The following is a 17,912-nucleotide window of genomic DNA, read 5'->3' as shown; positions in this document are numbered from 1 at the left end:
CTGACGTCGGGGCGCTGTCACCCCACATGGGGCCCCCCCCAATGGGGAGTTTCCATGCTGAGTCAGCCGACAGAGAGGTCCCTCAGGACTTGGGTGTGTGCAGGCCAGAGTGGTTTCTCAGGAAGATCCGTGACTGCAGACGACCTGACTTCACCCCCCACCACCACCACCACCACCACCCCCGGGATAGCTGAGCCAGGGTTGGGGAGCCCTTTGCCCCAGGGCAGACTGGGGAAGCACCTGTGGAGGGTCCAGGACAGCCCTGAGCATCCCATGGGCGTGGGGCCGTCAAGTGACCCGGGTGGCAAGAGTAAGACCGGAGGAGAGCTGGCTTCCCGAAGCAAGGGGGACAAGGGGTTGACAGGCAGGAGACGTGGCCTGGAGACAGAAGAGGGGCCGGGGGTGTGGCCAGCAAGTCCCAGAGAAGTCTGCCGGGGGCTCTCCCGGAACACAGCATGGTATCTCCCACTGTCCCCTGACATCCAGCCAGTCCACCTGTATTTTCTCATTTATTAGCTAATTCACCTGGATCCTCACCCGGAATTTGGGCTCTGTGGGAGTGCCCGGAGCCTAGGATCCAGCAGGCATGGAGAGGATGAGTGTTCTCCACGTGAGGAAAATCATGAAGGAGCTGTCAACACCCCTCCTTCCAGGGGTGAAGTGGCTGCACCAAGCCGAGGTGGGGAGGGGGTGGGGGTGATGCCCCTGTTCGCGACACACGCAGATCTCTCCACCACCTCCTTGCAGCCCATCAGGACTGAGTGGGGGTGAGGGCCAATAAGCCAAGGGGCTCTCTGGGCGGCATGCAGGTAGGAAGGGGGGCGTGGGGGACCTGGAGCACGGGGACTGTGGGCACGTGCGCAGATGTGCTGGCACCTGATGGGCCTACTGTCGAGACCAGCCTCCACGGGCCTGCCTGCCACACCCTGGACAGCTGTGCCAAGGAGTCCTTATCAAAGCCCCCAGGTGCCAGTCCTGCCAGGAGGCTGGCAGAATACTGCTCGCCTCCAACGGGCGGGAGCCTAGAACCATGCCCCGAGGGAGAGGGAACCTGGGAGGTGCCGGAGGCAAGCAGCAGGGCTTGCCGAGAGGGTGGGGGCCAAAGGCAGGCCACTCAGAGGCTGCCCTCCCGACCAGGAAGAGTTGCGTGTAGAAAGTGACTCGCCCTGGACTTGGGGCCGGAATGACACAGGACAGGCACCCCCAGGAGCCAGCAGGCTGTGCGACCAGCACAGAACCCAGAGTCCGGAGCAGCAGGGGTCCAGAGACTGGACACAGAATCCAGCTGTCCCAGAGTGCCAAGCAGACTGCCAGAGCAGGGGGTTCGGACAGGGCCACAAAAGGGCACACAGGACAAGTGTCCATCATGGTGCCCTTCCTCCAGGAAGCCTTCCAAGTCCCATGGTCCCTGCTAAGTGCTTGTGCCCAGGACTGGAATGGCCCTGATTTCTGCCCCACCCCCAGACCCACCTAGGCTGGAAGGAGACTGGGGCTACTGGCGGGGCGTGGGGGCTTGTCTCTCTGTTCTCCCACCCCAGAACACGTCCACTCAGGTCACTGGACAAGTGTTTATTGCGCACTGCCCGCAGCCAAGTCCCGCACTGGGCACAGCCTCCTGTCCTGGGAGCCAGGGGCCCGTAGACGCCCCCCGCAACAGGGCCAGCGAGGGAGGGAAGCAGCCATGGCTGTGGCTTTATCTCCCATGGGGTCTGGCCACAGCCGCTGCCTCTTCTGGATGGTCTGGGGGACTGGCCACTGTCACCATCCCCCACCCACTTCCGCCATCGAGGGGAGCAGGGCCGGGCCCAGAGCTGGGGCCCCCCCGGCAGGGTGCAGAGCCCTTGCTCCCGAGGGTCAGCCCTGGGACGCTTCCCGGGAGGGTCTGGCTCTGGGTCTGCGGCAGAGGACAGCCCGGCCTCACACCCACAGGCCCCTCAGCTGGCCCTTGTCCTCCGACAGCTGCTCGCCCCGCTCCTCCTGGGGGAACTGGCAGCTGCAGGCATCCTCGGCTGGTGGCCGTGCCTCCAGGGGCAGCTGGGTCTCTGCAGAGGGGCTTCGGTCAGTGGGCAGGCCAAGGGCCCACCTCTCCCACCCCGGGGGGCACAACTGACCTGGGGGCCACACGGGTTGCCTCCTCAGCTGCCAGATGTGCAGGCCAAGCTGGGCTGCGCTCAGGACCAGGATGCAGGCGGCCACAGTGAGGAGGACGATGGTCAGCGGGCCGTGCGGCTCGGCGGGCGGCAGCCCCAGGCTACATACGGCATTGTGTGTCTTGTTCCCGGGGAACATGGTGGGATACCCAAACTGGGAGCAGCTGGGACACACGGACACAGAGCCCTCGGTCAGCCCTCGGCCACCCGAGCAACCCTTGCGCAGGGCTGCCGTCCTCTGAGTTGTGTGTGGGTCACCGCACCAGGAAGGACAGGAGAGGCCCCTCCCTCAGGAACCGGCCGGCCACCTGAGGGTCCCACCAGGACTCACTCTGACCAGGGTTTGCAGCGGCCCTCCTGGCCTCCAGAGAAGGTCCCTGTGGCACAGTCGACACACTCAAAGCCGAAATTGAACTTCCCTGGAGACAGACAGACAGCCGGGGTTTGCTGGGGTAGATGAGAGGGAATCCATCTGGGGCCTGGGTCCACAGCAGAATGACTCCCACACACCTTAGCCATTGGACAGAGGTCTCTGATGCCTGCAAGACTGGGACCTGGCCAGAATCAGTGCCCAGGTGTGCCCCATTCCAGGGCAGGCATCTGTGGGGGAGGCAGACTTGGGGGGACCCTGAGCTGAGTGGAGGTTCCTGGGGAATCTGGGAGAGGAGAGCTGTGTGGCACACGGCCAGAGGGGAGTGCAGGGGCCTGTCCACTGGAGGCCGGAGGGTAAGGGAGCCCAGAGGGGGTGGAAGTAGAAACCAGGCAAGAATCAGGCCAGGCCTTATGCTTGGTCCAGTATCCTGGAGGGCAAGAGGTCAGTGAGGGTCCCAGAGAGAGGAGGTGAGGCTTGCACCCCAGCTGACCCTAGACCCTGTCCTACCCAACCTCCCAATGCCCCTCTGGCTACACTGTGTCCCTCCCATCAGGTAAACAGGCCCCAAGAGGATTTGAGCTGCCCCTTCAGGAAAAGGTTGACCCCCAGACAGGGCAACAGGGGGCAGGCCTAGCTTTGACAGGACTGTCCCCATGCCGATGCTCAGGGTACGTGGAGGACTGGGGCATCATCAGAGCCAGGGCCTGAGGGCTAGACAGCCCCTGGACACCCCCACTACTCCCCACAACCAGCCCTGAGGAGTACCCTCGAGCTGGAAGGAGAAACCCAGGTGAAGAGAGGGAAGGACTCCCCAAAGCTGCCCGGGTGCTAGGACTCACATCTGAGCTACGGCAACAAGCAGCAAACGGCCCCACCCACCTGGGCCTTGCAGGACCCGAGACGCCAGTGCGTGCCTGCCCAGAGAACCTGCACGTACCCTCCACACGCAAGCACTTCCCTCCACCCTCATGGCACTGGCTACGCACCCGGTCCCATGAGCTCTGGCTCAGCCCTGGTCAAACCCATGGACCCGCTCAGGCCGGTGACTTACCATGAGGCCGCACCTCCTGGCCCGGCGGGCAAGTGTGGTGCTTGCAGGTCTTGCACTGGGGGTCTCCACAGTGGTACCCTGGCTCAACACATGTGCAGTCCCCCTCAGGACAAGCCTCAGCTGAGCAAGAGAAAAGCCAGCCCTCTCAGCAGCTGAGCCAAGCCCCTCCCTCCTCAGGACTCCCCCCCCACCCCACCCCGGGGCCCTCCAGAGGGAATGGGGTGATATAGGGAAGGGCAGTCCATACATCCACCCTCAGGCAGCCCCAGGGGGCAGAGGGCACCTGTCTGGGAGCCAGGACCCCGGTGGGGTCCAGCTGTCTCCCTCCCTCCTAGGCACCTAGCTCCTCCACCATGTGGCCTGGCTGTGTCCCCCACTGTCCTGAAGCTGCTCCCACCCAGGGTGGTTGTGACTTGGCATGTCACCAGAACACATCCCTGCTGGACAAAGGGGCCACCTGGGGGACCTACTCCCTCTCCCCTTTTCCTCCTGCCTGTCCCTGCCTGCTGCACTGAGACGTGGGACCCTCAGAGACCGCCCTTCTCAACCCTCAGGCTCCGGCAGGGTGACGCCCTGGGCTGCTTTCCCTGCAGTATTTGTCCCCAAGCTGGCCCAGACCGCTTGGCCCTCACCCACAGATGCAGGTCAGAGGCAGGGGCTGGGCCAGAACCTGTGCTGGCCTGAGTGACAGCCAACGGCTCACGAGCCACTCCGTAAGAGCTCAGACGGCCTTCCTCCACCTTGGGACCCAAGACTCGCCTTGGGGAAGGCTTGCACACCCCGAGCCCCTGACCCCTCTTTGGGCCACTGGCCTGAGCTGAGCTCCTCGCTGCCACACGCCCCCGCACCCATTCCCCTGGGACAGTGGGCTCTGGACCCAGAAGGTCTGCCCACCGCCCCGTCGAGCCGGTCTGAGCACAGGGAGAGGGCGCGGCGCTGCTGCCCCACGAGACAGGCTCCCCGCGCGCGCCTTACCCGGGGCGCACAGGCGACAGCAGCGCGCGTCCGTCCCGGTTCCACGCAGAAGGCGGTCGGGGCCGCAGCTCAGACCCCCGGCGGGGCGCTGGCCCAGGCCCACGGCGCAGAGCAGCGTGACGCCGCACAGGGCCACGCGCGCGCCCCTCGCCTCCATGGCACCCACGGCGGGACGGAGCCGCGAGATTTGAGGGGACGGGCCCCGCCCCGCCCCCATCCGGGCACGCCCAGACCCCGCCCCGCGGGCTGCGGGCCTCTGCCGAGCTGCGGGGAGGGCAGAGGAATTGTTCCCATCCGGACCCCCGGTGCCACCTGGCAACCCACAATGCCCGGGGCAGGCGGCGCGCCGGGGCTCTGGGGCAGGGAAACTACCGCGAGTGACTGCAGTGACGACGTGTCGTTAGAGCTTTGTCCAAAGCACAGAATGCACGGCCGCGCGCGACCCTCTCGCAGACCAGGCAGCCCACGACACCGCGACTTGTCCGCGCCGCGTGTCCAACGTCACAAATGGCCCCCGGGGGCAGGGGCACGTGGGAAATCTCTGCAGCCGCCCCTCACGTTTGATGTGAACCCAAAGCTGCTCTAAATAATAAAAAATGTTTTTAAGTCAACGGAGCCCAGCTGTATCTCACGGAGGTGGTCTCTTAGCAGGCTGCAGAGTGCAACCACACAGGGTGGGGGCGGGGGCCTCCAGGAGACTGGTGTGCGGGGGCGGGGGGGGGGGCCTTGGGGGGTCCTAAGTGTTCCTGAACTTTGCTCCAGGAATTCCTACCCAGAAACTAAATATGCCCCCAAATGTCTGTCTATGGGGGGTAGGGGGACACTGAGCACAGCCTACATCCCCAACTAAGGCTCGGGCAGGACTGGGAAGGGAGAGGAACCTGTAACCTGTCAGGTCTGAAGGGAGGGTTGCCTGCGGGGGTGCTGGATGCTAAGTGGCAGACAGCACCCTGAGGAGGGTAGTGCCCACAGGTGCGCAGGACAGTCTGGCCAAGGGCTGCTCCCTCGCTGTGCCCCCTCGGTGTCTGGCTGGGTCCCCTCCCTGCTCCAGCTTCCTCAGGAGGGCCCTATGGGCTTTTAAAGATCTCCTCCAACTCCCTCGTCCTCTATGAAACCTACACACCCCAGAGCCCACATCTGCCAGCATCATGGTCCTGCCTGCCGGTCCTCAGCACAGAGCCCCACACCAAGAGGCCCCCCACTTTCCAGGGAGCAGAAGGGGCCCTCCCACTCTCCAGGGATTGGGACAACACCCCCCTCACTTTCTGGGGATGAGGACAAGCACCGTCACTTGGCCAACAAGGTCTGACCAGGCTCCAGGTGCACATGGTGGCCCCACACACACACACACACGCACACGCACCGCTGGGGTGCCGCGGTGCTGGCACCTGCTCGTAGCTTAGGGCTTCTAGGGGAGCGCCCCCACGCCCCCAACCCAAGGACCTCCTCAGATCTTGGGAAGGTTGCTGGTAAGGAGCAGTCCAGGCATTGACCACACCTCTGGTCTCTTGAAGCTCTGGCCCAGAGGTGGCCCTGCTCAGGTCCCAGCTCTAACTGCTGGGCTGCTTTGCACCCAGACCTCTCCAGACAAATCTGGTCATCCTGGAGGGTGTGGAGGGCCAGCCTCTGACCGAGCCCTCGAACCACAGAAAATTCAGTCTCCCACTCACCGTGAGACTGTCCCTGGTGTCTCAGAGCTTCGGCTTCCCCGTGTGCACAGAGGGCTTCTGGGGCCCTGCCTCCTCCAGGAAGCCTCCCTGGGGCCAGGGTCTCAGGAGCGAGACTGGGCTTATACCCCCAGGGCGGGAGGGTGGCGACAGCTGTGGTATTGGCCTTTGAGACCTGTAGCTGCCACCTGGCCGGATGGGCAGCTGTTCCTTTTCTGAGGGAAATGACAGGAATTAGCCGTCTGTGACCCAGCTCTCCCAGTCCCAGGAGGCACAGCCCCTCCCCAGAGGGGTAAGCCTGGCCGTGCAGGGCAGGGAGGGGGCTCAAGGGTGGGCTGTAGCTCCAGGCTGCCCGAGGCTCCGAGGGGCCCTGAGGTCTCTGTTCAGCTCCCACACCGGGACGTGTGTCTGAGCGCTGGGACCGAGAGGGACTCCATGCACAGAACCAGCAGGTCTAGACCTTCATCCACTGCTCATTTCAAAGACCTGAGGGGTCAGGTCTGCGGCAGTACCGGGTCACCCCAGTTCTGGTTAGCGCACGATGTACTGTGGCCCAGGAAAATATGATCAGTACCCTACAAATGATGCTTGTCAGACTGTGCCAAGTGTCCGCTGGTCCTTCTGGAAGCAGGGACAGAGTTAGAAGCTTCTGGAAGCAGTGTGTGGTGGGGAGGGGTGAAGGTGAGCTGGGCAGGAAATGTCCACTGGAAGGGCCCGGGGGCGAGTGGGAGAGGAATGTTCTTCCGTGGCTGCACCCGCAGCAGCAAGCAATCAAAGGGCCCACGTCAAATGCCCGCAGAGATAGTGGCTTATGAGCAAGGCCCCTCAAAAGGCAGGGGTGACGTCAGCCAAATGTCAGTGCCTGCGTCTGCTTTCTTGCTCCAGCTCCTCCGGAAGCCCCCCCCCCCCCCCCCCAGTCACAGGCTGCGGGGATGCGTGGAGCCTCCACGGCTGGGCAGTGAAGGCAGAGGCGATCCTTATCTGCATCTGTGTTTTCCAGTACTCTGAGCCGCTCACCACATTTTTACGTTATCACTCGTTCCAACTTACACAACCCCTGTTCCTGTTAGCGGAGGGCCCTTCACGGAGTCCAGGCAGTAACCAGAAGGGTGGTGGTGTGTGGAGATGGGGCTCTGACAGCAGGGCCGGATGGGGTACCAGGTGGGGGCGTGGAGGAGGGGCCCCGGGGAGAGGTGGCTGGGGGACACTGGGCGCTGGGCAGGGCCACAGCTCCATCACCCAGGCCTGGGGGTCAGGCAGGCCTGGGGCGGAGGAAGTTTGAGGGTTTTCAGCAGACTGGCAGGGGGTGAGGGGCTGGAGAGTGTGCTTAGGGTCGGTGTAGAAGCAAAGAGCAGGTGACTCAGTCCATCTTTCTGTCCCATAGCAGGGATGGAGCAGCCAGGCAAGGGGAGGGTGTCCCGGCTGAGGGAAGAGCTGGGAGGTGTGGGGAGGAAGGCCCCAGGATCTGCCCCCTCCCCTGCCCCCACCCTGCCCCTCCACCAGGTCCCATAGCACTTCTCCACAGCCTCCGTGCTGTCCTGGGAACCACTGTCCCCAGTCAAGGCTGCGGGTTTGCTGCCTGTGTCGAGGGCACGGCTTACGTCGTTCTGGTCACTGCTGAGGCTCACGCCAGAAGACCGTGGGAACGCAGTGTGGATGAACATGGGACGGCTCTGTCCTCCCTCTGCAGTGTTCAGGCCAGGGGCGGAGGGGTCAGAGATTTGAAGACGGGTTGGACGGGCCTCTGGGGCGACCTTGGGGAGCAAGATGGCCCAGGAAACAAGGAGGGTTGGTGTCCAGGGCTGTGCCGGAGTTAGGGCCCAGAGTCTCACGCTCGCCATACTGCCTTTGGCTGCAGGCCACCTGGCAGCTGCAAAGGACACTCTCTACCTGGCCTGGCAGCCCAGCCGGAGGGGCGCCATGGTCATGGACAAGTCATGGTCAGTGGGACCCCACTGTCGATGGGCATTGGGATTTTTCTGCATTGAGGCCTTTTGTTTACACCAAGGGCAAACTGAGGATCAGCCTGATTGGAAATCTCTACTTTCCCGAAGTGGTGACACCCAACCTTCACTGCTCAGTACTGACCGCACACAGGCAGGTCGGGTGGGCATGCAGGTCGAGGGGCCTCGAGAAAGAATATGTCTTGAGCTCTCTGCTCTGGAAGGACACACAGAGACCTGAAGGGTCGCCCTCAAACGTCCCCTTTGGGGCCAGGGCCTCCGGTCTCCTACCTGCTCCCATTAGTGCCCAAGCTGTGGGCTCGCTGGGGGTGCCTGGGGCCTACTCACCCAGGTTTAGGGGCTCAGAGCAGCAGCTCCCGGATTCCCCCAACAAGCTGCTGGGTTGTCTAATCCTCCCAGGACATTTATTTTGGCCTCCACGCCCCACTGCAGGTGCCGGGACATGCTCAGAGAAGGGGTGAGGACAGGGGTCCTGCGGTCTCTGAGTGGGGTCCACTTGAGCTCCCTACCCAACAACCCTGCCTAGGCTGGAGATCCCTCTCCCACCAGAGTGGGCACAGCCCCCGCGCTCCCTCCGTGGCTGTGCGGCCCCCGGCCCGCCGGCACCCAGCGGGGACCCTCCACGGCTGTGCGGCCCCCGGCCCGCCGGCACCCAGCGGGGACCCTCCGCGGCTGTGCGGCCCCCGGCCACTGGCATCCAGCAGAGACCCACATTCGCCAATGTCCTTTATTGGGGGGCACCACCCTGGGCAGGAAGTATGCACAGCATACGTAGCAGAGCCCTGGGTGCCAGCCCAGGAGCACCTAAAACGGCGCAGGGTGGGGTGGCGGGGCGACAGGGCACCCAGGTGATGGGGTGTGGCGGCCTGCACCTGGGGGCACCCCCGATGCCCCTCAATGTCTAGCAGACCCTCTGGGCTCCCAGCCTGGCGTGGGAGCGCTAGCTGTTCAGATCTTGGCCAGGGTGGAGTTGGCGTCGGCGTGCTCCTCTTGGATAGGGGTCCGGAAGCTATTTCCAGCTGGGGGGGGAAGAGCGAGAGGCGGGAGGTGGGTCAGGGTTTCAGCCCTTCGGGAGGCCGTCTGGGCTGGGGCCACACGGGGTACTTACTGGGGGGCAGCCGCCAGGCTCGGTGGTGCAGGAGCAGGGCCAGCGCGGCCACCATGGGGGCAAGCAGGCCCAGGCCCAGGACAACAGCCAGCTGGGGGCCTGTGGGGAGGCAGGGCCTGCTGGGGTGGGGTCCACCAGAGCAAGGAGTCCACCCCTGGGGGGCCTCCATGAGGGCAGAGGGCATCCCACCCCATCCCTCTCTCCCCACGCCCCTTCTGTTTTGGGTTGGGGAGGGCCCTGCTGGGGTGAGGCCAGGCCCCCCTTACCCCTGGGGGGCTCTGTAGGGGGTGTGAAGGGCTCCTGTGGGACCCTGGCCCAGGCCGTGGTGGGCTGGGTGGTGGGGGGCCAGGCTGGGGGGCGCGGGGTCTCCTGCGGCAGTGTGGCTGGGGGGCTCCTGTCCTCACAGACAGCATCCGAGCTTGTGCTGGCTGGCCGCACCGTGCGCTTTCCCATCAAGGTACAGCTGAGGAAGGCAGGGGAGTCGATCAGGCCAGAGCCCCCACCCCCGCCCCCCGCCAACTCCTCCCAGATTGACTGGATGGGCCCAGAACTGAGACAGGACCAGGGAGATGTGGGGAGCGATGACCAATCCACACTGGATCACCTCAGGCAGCATCACACTCCCACCCAGGGGACGGGCCGAGGACCCTGCCCAGGCCCCCACAACCCCAGGGGACCTTGGCCACACCCAGGGCCACCTGCCCCACACCGTCATTCCCCATCTCCCCTCGCTCTGCTCCCTACACGGTCTCCTCCCAAGCTGCTCCAGCCGCACCTTGCCCTCTCAGCCCACCCCCTTGCTCTTCTCTCGCTGCCCCCGCCGTGGAGGCCACAGCTGTGGATGAGTGGGGCTCTCACAGACTCCCAGGGCCTGGGACAGAGTCTCATACACTCCTCACTCCAACCCAACAGTCAGGCTGGACCAGGACCGAGCAGGCGGGCAGCACAGTGGGGCCAGGGGTCATGAGGGGACAGGGGCCATTGGGGGGAGCAGGGGCCAGGAGCCCCCCAGGTCACTCACTTGGTCCAGGGCTTGCAGGCCTGGTTGTCACCTGGGGAGAAGTGTCCCAGTGGGCACGGGGCACAGTCTGCAACAAAGACAGCAGGACAGACAGTCTCCTCCACTGCCACTTGGACACAGCTGCTGCTGGGGGCTAGTTCTGTAGGGCTGGGCGCTCCCCCACCACAGCCTCCAGAACCTCCTCCCTGCCCACATGCCACCCCCTGGCCCTGACCCAGGTGCCCCCACCCCTTTCTTGGCATGGCCTGTTGGGGGGGGGAAGAACCCGCGCCTGGGCGGGGGGGGGGGGGGGTGCAGTGGGAAGTGATAGCACGTGATGTAGAAGACATGCTTCCTTTACAGCCCGCGAGGCCCCCACCGGCACGCAGACCCTGACCTCTCAGGCACACGCCGCCCACGCCCGGGCTCACCGACTCCACGCTTGAAGCCGTCCTGGGGCTCGGTGCCTGGCTTACAGCTGCAGACAGTGTCCTGCGTGGGTGTGCACCTCCGCTTGAGTTCGCTCCCACTTCCTGGGGGTCAGGTGAGGCGGGCGCAGTCGGCGGGGCTGCCGGGGCTGCCGGGCAGGCTGGAGGACCGAGGCCGAGGGCTCCCGGACCAGCAGCCCCCTCGCAGCCGGGCAGCTCCCGGTTCTCTCCAGTCCCTGGATGCCATATTCCTTCTGGCCACGTGGCCCCTGGGACACATCCCCGTGGCGGTTCCAGCCTCCCGTCCCACCTTCTGTCAGGCCCGCAGCAGGACCCTCGGTGGCGCTTGGATGCGGCTCTCACCACCCCCAAAGGCCCACTGGCAGGCATGTGCTCCTGCCTGACTCCACGTGGCCTCAGCTCCCCTGGGAGGAGGGAGGGGCTCCTAGGGGGCCTCCGTGGTGCAGCAGGCCCCACTGTGGTTTGGGGTTTGTTTCTGCGGCTGTGGGGACCTCCTGTGAGTGCCTGGGCGGGGCGACGGGGACTCGGGTGGGGGTCCCGGGATCCGGGCTGGGGTGGTGCTCACTCTGATTGCACTGTGTGCAGGGTTTGCAGGGTTCGTAGTTCGTAGCCTCGTTGTAGAAGCCAGACAGACACGGGTGGCACTTGGTGTCCTGACCTCTGCTGCAGCGGCTCTCCATCCCATAACCTGCAGCGGGAGGCGGGCCGAGCTCAGCATGGCCTGGCACCCCCAACCCCGGTCCTGGTGGCCCACGGTCCTGGGCCCGGTTGCAGGTCACCCACTCTATCAGCCTGAGCCCACCAGCCCATGACCCCCGCGTCCCAGGACCCCATCTGCATGTTCCCCTCTCCCCAACGCCCAACCCCATATGTCTCCCATCCCTATGACCCCCACCCCCATGTCTCAGGTCCCCATGAACCCACAGGCACCCCCCCCCAATTCTGTGGCCAGGCCACTCACCTGGCGGGCAGTCACGACAGCACCTGCCGTCTTTGGGGTAGGCATCCCCCACACAGGTGAGCCGGGCTGCAGTGCCCAGCACTAGTCCCAGGAGCAGGAGGGCTGGGTGAGGCCCACTGGGCCGCTGAGCCTCCCCGAACATCCTCATCTCCGCGGGCGGTGCAGGAGTCTGGGGTTTTTCCTTGCAGGATGTGGCTATAAGGGCTGCGGAGGAGGGGTGGGGAGGGAGAGGGGAGGAGGGGACCAGGAGGAAGGAGGCCCAGGAAGGGCTGGGGACCCCTGACCTGGGCTGGCAGCAAGAAGACAGCTAGCCTGGGAAGCAACTGTCCAGGCTGTGGGCTTCTCCCCTGCCCTGGGCCGCAGGGCCCTCGTCCCCTCAACTACGCCCAGTAGCCTCAGGCTCAGCCGGCTGGCAGCAGACCTGGGCCCAAAGGGAGGACCGGCAGCCGCCTGACCCCTAGCAGGGCCTGCACATCTAGTCCGCACCCCCACACACTGGACCCCTCTTGCCCCCATCTCACCGGGGACGTGGAGTCCCTTCGGCTGGGCACACCGGGTACCCTCCTGCTCTGCCCAGCCCAACCAAGCCGTTTGGATGAGGGTAGTCTTCGGGCCCCTCCACAAGCTTGCTCCTTCTGGGCAACCCCTCTCCCTGTACAGGGCAGGGCAGACCCCTCAGGACGAGCAGGTAGCTGCCCCTGCAATGCCCCCCACAAAAGGCGACATTCATGCCAATCCTCACCCCCAAGCAAAGGGGTGCACAGAACAGAGGGGCAAACCGAGGCAGCACACTGCTCAGGAGACAGGCCTCAACCATCTGGACCCTCTACTCTCTACTGGGCATCGGCTCGGGGGGAAGATCAGCAGTGCCCCAGACTCCAGGGCATGGTGCCTGGCCCAAGCGTCCGAAACTAGCCGACTGAGACAGTGGTCAAGGGCTTCGAGGGCACCTGTGCCCACACGGTGAGCGTGCAGGCGTGTGGGAGCATGTGCCGTGTGCAAGCGTATGTGGCCGGCATGAGTGCAAACGCAGGGGTGTGCTGGTCTGTGAGCACAGCAGGTGTTAGGAGCTCAACTGTGCCCCCAAATCCCTGGGTTGAAACCCTGACCTCCAACGTGGCTGTTTGTGGAGACAGGGCCTCTGGGGTGCTGGTAAAGTTTAGATGGGGTCAGAGGGGTGGGTCCTGATCCCAAAGGGCTGGCGTCCTTCTGGGAGAGACCCCAGGAGAGCGCAGAGGGAGGCCACGCGAGGACAGAGGCCTCAGGAGGCTCTCAGACGTCCGGCCCCCAGGACGGGGACACGATCATCCCTGGTATCGTTAGGACAGCACCTGCCCTGTACCCTGCGTACAAAGTATGCCTGGGAGCACGCATGAACCCGTGTGTGTGTGTGCGGCTGCTCTGAGGGTGGGGCAGGGCGTCCACCCGCACCCACTCTGACTCCCTGGCCGCGTGGGGGCCAGCAGGACGGCTGCGTGCCCTGTGGTGGCCGGGCCAACCCGGCCCCACCCCACACCCACCCTGGGCTTAGTGTCCCCACAGCACCAACACGAGGCCTGGGATGACCCACTGGGTGGTCCTCGGACGCGGCCCTGGGCGGTTGCAGGGCAGGCGGGGAGGGCCGTGTGCAGGGCTGCGGTGTGTCAAGCGGGAAGAACAGGCATGTGCCCACCCGGCTCCGACATCACTGGGTGCCCTGGAGGCAGGGGAGGCTACGCTGTGTCGTTCTGTACCTTCCAAACCATAACCTTGAGATGAAATTAACCATTCACCAGTTAGTTTACAAAGTTTCAGGCGCAGGGCCTCCCTCAGGGAGGGGAGCAGGGGGGAAGCTGGAAATTCCCCTCCCTGACTCCCCGACAACGGGTAAGAAAGCTGAGCTTCCCCAGCCCACCTGTGGGAAATTCCTCCCCGGCTGAGCTGGGCAAGGTGGGCACGGACGAGGCCACGGCCCACAGCAGCTGGGGCGGAGGGAGGCAGGCCCTGCCAGCGGCCAGGGGGCCACGCAGGGGAGGGGACCAGGGCGTCAGGCAGCCTGGTGTGCGTGCGTGTGCATGCGTGGGCCCCGTCTTCCGCACATGGTGAGAAAAATCTTTTTTTTTAATTGACAAAGACAAACTGCAGCCCCTGAGGTTGAGCTAACTTGGGACTCCGCTGGGCGGCGCCCCCTCCAGCGTGCCCCTCCTTCTCTGGGGGCCACGTGGGGCTGCCTGCCCTCTGGCTGTACGGGTCCCCATGCCTGAGGCCCTGCACACCTGGCCCACGAATCGGGCATCTGCTCACGGGGACCCGCCGAGCACAGACAACTAACTAACCGCACTCAGCCTGCATCCTGTGGGCCCAGCCGACCCCCGGCCTCCGCCCACACCTCTGCCCAACATCACACAGCTGCTCGCGGCTGACTCCCCCACGTGGGCCTGGCCACCATGGGGACCCCCTCCCACCACACACTCCTGTCCCTTCTGAAGTCTCGTCTGCCTGGAAGCCAGCGCAGGTGTCACTGTGCCCTTGTTCCTCTACAGCGGCCCCACCCCACACTGCTCGGAAGCGGGTCCCTCCCTGTGGCAAGGGCAGGTCACAAGGGCAGCTCAGGGCAGCCCCTCTGCCCACTTGGCGGGAGCCCCCACCCGAGCAGGGCCCTCTAAGGCCTGAGCGGACCCACTGGCTGGGTGAGCGGTCCACTGAGGCGCCACAGCCCATGGCTCAGGGTCCCAAGGGGATGACCAGCACGGAGCGGTGCAGGGGCAGGGGGCAGGGGCTGAAGGTGGCAGCTCGGAGGTACGTGAGGTCAGAGACCCTCAGTCAGTTAAACCCCTCACGGCTCAAGGCCCTCTGTCTCCACACACGAGAAAAGTACTGGGCACAGCTGACCCCCAGAAAGGGCCGGGGACCGCAAGCCTGAGAAATCGAGGTCTGGTGGGACCTCCACCAATAGCCCCGTCCTGTCCCCAGGCTCTCAGGCCCTCCCAGCCCCTGACTACAGGTTCAGTGAGACTCCAGATCCCCTGGCCACCTCTGCTCCGTCCCCCACAGCCAGCCCAGCTGGAGGTGACTCTCGGTGGACTCCTGTGTTCTCCCCCCGGCCCCTGCCCTAAGGCCTTGTCCTCAGATCTTCCCTCCCTACCAGGAACTCCGGTCCCCCCACCGGGCCCCTCCCAGGGGGTCTCACCCAGGCTCCACGCTCCTGACTTTGAATCCGTAGCCCAGACCCTCCGCTCCCTGCAAGAGCCCTCTTCCACGTACCCACGGGCCTCCCCATCGCTGAACACATCCCTCACATGCAGCCCCACCCCGGGGCCTGGTCCCTTCCACACCTGCCCTGGCAAGAGCCTGACCAAACCCTCTGTTCTCACCAAATCGCCCACCTCAAAAGCACTGAGTGGAAGCCAGCTAGCCACAAACGTTCCAAAATCATTTTATGGGCTTTTTTTCAACAAAGAAATGAAGTTAGGAGAAAAAGGCAACTCTATTTTAAAGTACATTAATGAGATTCTCATCACAAGTGTGTGTGTTTTCGGAGACTGAACGCTGCGGCAGGCACCCCCAGCGGCCGGCTACGGGCTCCCAGCAGAGCACACCCTAACAGTTGGTTCACTGCTCGGTTTTCAAGGAAACGGCAGGAGCTGCGCTCCCTCCCACAGGCGTGGTGAGCCCACAGGGCCCCGATGCGGTCAGTGCCCTCAGCAGAACGGCGCCCGGTTCTCAGAAGCGAGACGCAGCAGTCACATGGGACCCCACGCGTGGGGGGCAGCCAGCCCGCAACTGCACCTCGGGACCCGGGCCCGCTCAAGCACATCTGTGACAAGCCTGGCCCACGGCTCTCGGGGCCGCGGGAGGGAGGCAGCGAGGCCTCCCGGAGGGGCCAGCCGGCCGAGGCGCATGGGGCAGGCGGCAGGAGGCGCGGGCTCAGAACTCCTCGTGCACGTTGCGGGCATAGTCCATCAGTTTGCTGCCCGTGAAGAACTCGCTGTACTTGAGGACCTCCTCGGGCTCCAGGTGGTGGTTCTGGTTCTCGTCGGCGATGGCGATCATCTGCTTGGCCTCGTTAAGGGCGTTGTACTCGTTCATGGGGTCCATGTAGTCCTACAAGGGTTCCGGCCACCGGGTCAGCATGGATCCCTGGCTGCCACGGCCCTCCCCAGCGCACCCACCCCCCGGCAGCGCTGGGGCCCGTCGACCCCGGGTGTCATCCCCACTACAGCACCAAGTCCGCACTCGGTGACGTGGCCGTGAGACACGGCCCCCCAGGGCGGACGCCCCCGCCCCACGGATGCCCTGTCAGCGAGGTTGGCACCTCCTGCCTCAGGGAAGCGGCTGCAGGTCTCTGACCCTGTCACCAGCTACAGAAAGCAGCGCCTCATTTAAAATACCCCATGGGCGGACAGAACAGAAGCAGCAAGAAGGGGATATGGGCATGTTCTGGAATGTTCTGGAACACAGACACCAGGCTAGAAGGGGCTCAGGGCCAGACAGCCTTTGCCTGCGTGGGCGCCTGAGACTCGCCGCCTCCCGTCCTCCTCAGGGCACCCCTGATGGAAGGAAGGGCCGGCCGGAGGGCAAACAGCCTTGAGTGGCCGCCGGGGGCCTGCCCGTGGGTCACGTGGCGCCTGGACACAGACCCGACGAGCCGCTGTTCAATCCCTGAACCAGATGTGCCCACCAGCTATCAACAGGGATCAGAGAATTCTGGTGTAAAGACAATGAGTCACCCGGCAACGGAGAAAACAAGCCCACACAGCACCCACACAGCAGCAAAAACACTTCAGGGAAGGTGGTGGATTCCAACAGAGCCTGCAGCCCCCGGCGCCCAAGCCAGCTGCCTACTGGGGAGTGGCCGCCTGCAGCCAGGAGGGGCCGAGACATCCCAGCACCCCGACCGGGCGGCAGGCACGGGCGCCTCACTGTGCTGCCGGCTCTTCTGCGCGCATCTTGTCTGGGCGCCCCAGGCGACCACGCCGTCAGGCGAATCCCCCTCCCCCGCACGCAGGGAGCCCACCTCCAGGTGCCGTGAAGGGCCGCACCACCAGCCACAGCCGGACCAACGCCGCCTTCCTTTCCACCACAGCCCCTTGCCTCAGGCACCCCGGGAAGCCTGGGGACCTGGGCCGACCTCAGATGCCCCCCGGGCACTTGCGCTCACCTCCAGCTCCGCCATGGTCACAATCCCGTCATGGTTGGCGTCGATCAGTTCCTCAAACTCTTTTTTTCGGTCTCTGACCCAACTGTCATCGATATCCTGGCCCTGCTGGTTCTCCACCGTGCCCACGGGCAGAGAGATGAACTCGGGCAGCGAGAGCCGCTTGTCACCGTCCTGGTCTGCCAGACAGGGGAGTGGACGCTCAGACCTCAAGTAGACATGGGACCACCCAGGCCCACCCAGAAGAAAATAAACCAAACAGGTTTGCTGCCAAATTTTCAGTGTGTTCAATTTTAGCCTAAAGCAAAACAGGTGCATCTCACCTGACCTGCTCGAGAGCCTGACGGAGGCCAGAGGGCCCCGTACAAGGCCTGACCCTCCCTCACCACTGTGCAGCCACACAGCCTCCAAGACCCCCGGCCGACCCCTGCCAGGAGGACTGCTGCAGGTGCACATGGGCCCTGCCCGCCAGCCCAGCCGCCAGCAGGGAGGCACCACCCCCTAGAGGCTGGGTCACGGGCGAGGCCTCACCCAGGTCCCGGACAATCTCCTTGACCATGAACTTGAGCATGCCACGGCTGTGCTCAGGGTGCAGGAACGACAGGAACTCGTCCTCAGTCAGAAGCAGGTCTGAGGGGGGATTGTCTGCCTGGTACCAGCGGTCCTTGAGGTTCTCCAGGACTTCCTGTGCTGAGAGAGGCATACCCGTGAGGACCCAGGACCCTGCACGCATCTGAAAAGTCCTGAGACGGGCTGCCTGGATGGGAAGGCTGGCTCAGGACACTGCGGTCAGTGAGGCCAAGGACCCTGCCGCTCGAAGGGGAGCTCAGCCCTCAGGGAGGCAGATGGTGCACAGCCCCCCAGACAGACACAGACCCTCCCAAGACACAGGCACAGACTACTCTCAGATGCAGACACAGACCTCACAAGATGCAAATACCCGTGGACACAGACCCCCCCAAATACAGGGGCCAACCCCCCCCCGACAACACCCCCCCCCCCCCCAAAACCCACAATCCCCCCCCGGGGCCCCCCCCCCCCCCCCCAGGCACAGACGCCCGCCCCCTGCCCTCATAC

At 64.8% G+C, this 17,912-nt stretch overlaps 4 protein-coding genes across 5 annotated transcripts in view; 1 reads left to right on the top strand and 3 right to left on the bottom strand.

The window, feature by feature from the left end:
* TTLL10 (tubulin tyrosine ligase like 10) overlaps positions 1-5,113 on the top strand; it is a 38,693-nt gene extending 33,580 nt beyond the window's left edge. The window contains exon 17 of the mRNA XM_032415339.1: positions 4,968-5,113. Coding sequence (XP_032271230.1) covers positions 4,968-5,113 — 146 coding nt within the window. The remainder of the gene's footprint in view (positions 1-4,967) is intronic.
* On the bottom strand, positions 1,918-4,706 carry TNFRSF18 (TNF receptor superfamily member 18). The gene is made up of 6 exons (XM_032418873.1): positions 4,550-4,706; positions 4,145-4,161; positions 3,575-3,689; positions 2,482-2,569; positions 2,112-2,314; positions 1,918-2,042 (listed from the first exon to the last, which is right to left on the bottom strand). Exons 1-6 carry the CDS (start codon positions 4,704-4,706, stop codon positions 1,918-1,920), a joined length of 705 nt encoding a protein of 234 aa, XP_032274764.1.
* A 4,015-nt stretch (positions 5,114-9,128) lies between the features above and the next one.
* On the bottom strand, positions 9,129-11,846 carry TNFRSF4 (TNF receptor superfamily member 4). The gene is made up of 7 exons (XM_032418859.1): positions 11,699-11,846; positions 11,303-11,425; positions 10,720-10,821; positions 10,310-10,376; positions 9,555-9,751; positions 9,289-9,387; positions 9,129-9,199 (listed from the first exon to the last, which is right to left on the bottom strand). Exons 1-7 carry the CDS (start codon positions 11,844-11,846, stop codon positions 9,129-9,131), a joined length of 807 nt encoding a protein of 268 aa, XP_032274750.1.
* Positions 11,847-15,099: 3,253 nt separating this feature from the next.
* SDF4 (stromal cell derived factor 4) overlaps positions 15,100-17,912 on the bottom strand; it is a 13,958-nt gene continuing 11,145 nt past the window's right edge. For both annotated transcript variants that reach the window (XM_032395769.1, XM_032395775.1), the window contains exons 5-7: positions 17,367-17,525; positions 16,839-17,014; positions 15,100-15,781 (exon numbers count right to left, since the gene is read on the bottom strand). In XM_032395769.1, coding sequence (XP_032251660.1) covers positions 15,605-15,781; positions 16,839-17,014; positions 17,367-17,525 — 512 coding nt within the window. In that variant the 3' untranslated portion in view covers positions 15,100-15,604. The remainder of the gene's footprint in view (positions 15,782-16,838; positions 17,015-17,366; positions 17,526-17,912) is intronic.

The sequence above is a fragment of the Phoca vitulina genome, unplaced genomic scaffold (genome assembly GCF_004348235.1).
Source record: "Phoca vitulina isolate PV1807 unplaced genomic scaffold, GSC_HSeal_1.0 scaffold2, whole genome shotgun sequence".
Lineage (NCBI taxonomy): Eukaryota > Metazoa > Chordata > Mammalia > Carnivora > Phocidae > Phoca > Phoca vitulina.
This window is presented reverse-complemented; position numbering and strand designations above follow the sequence as displayed.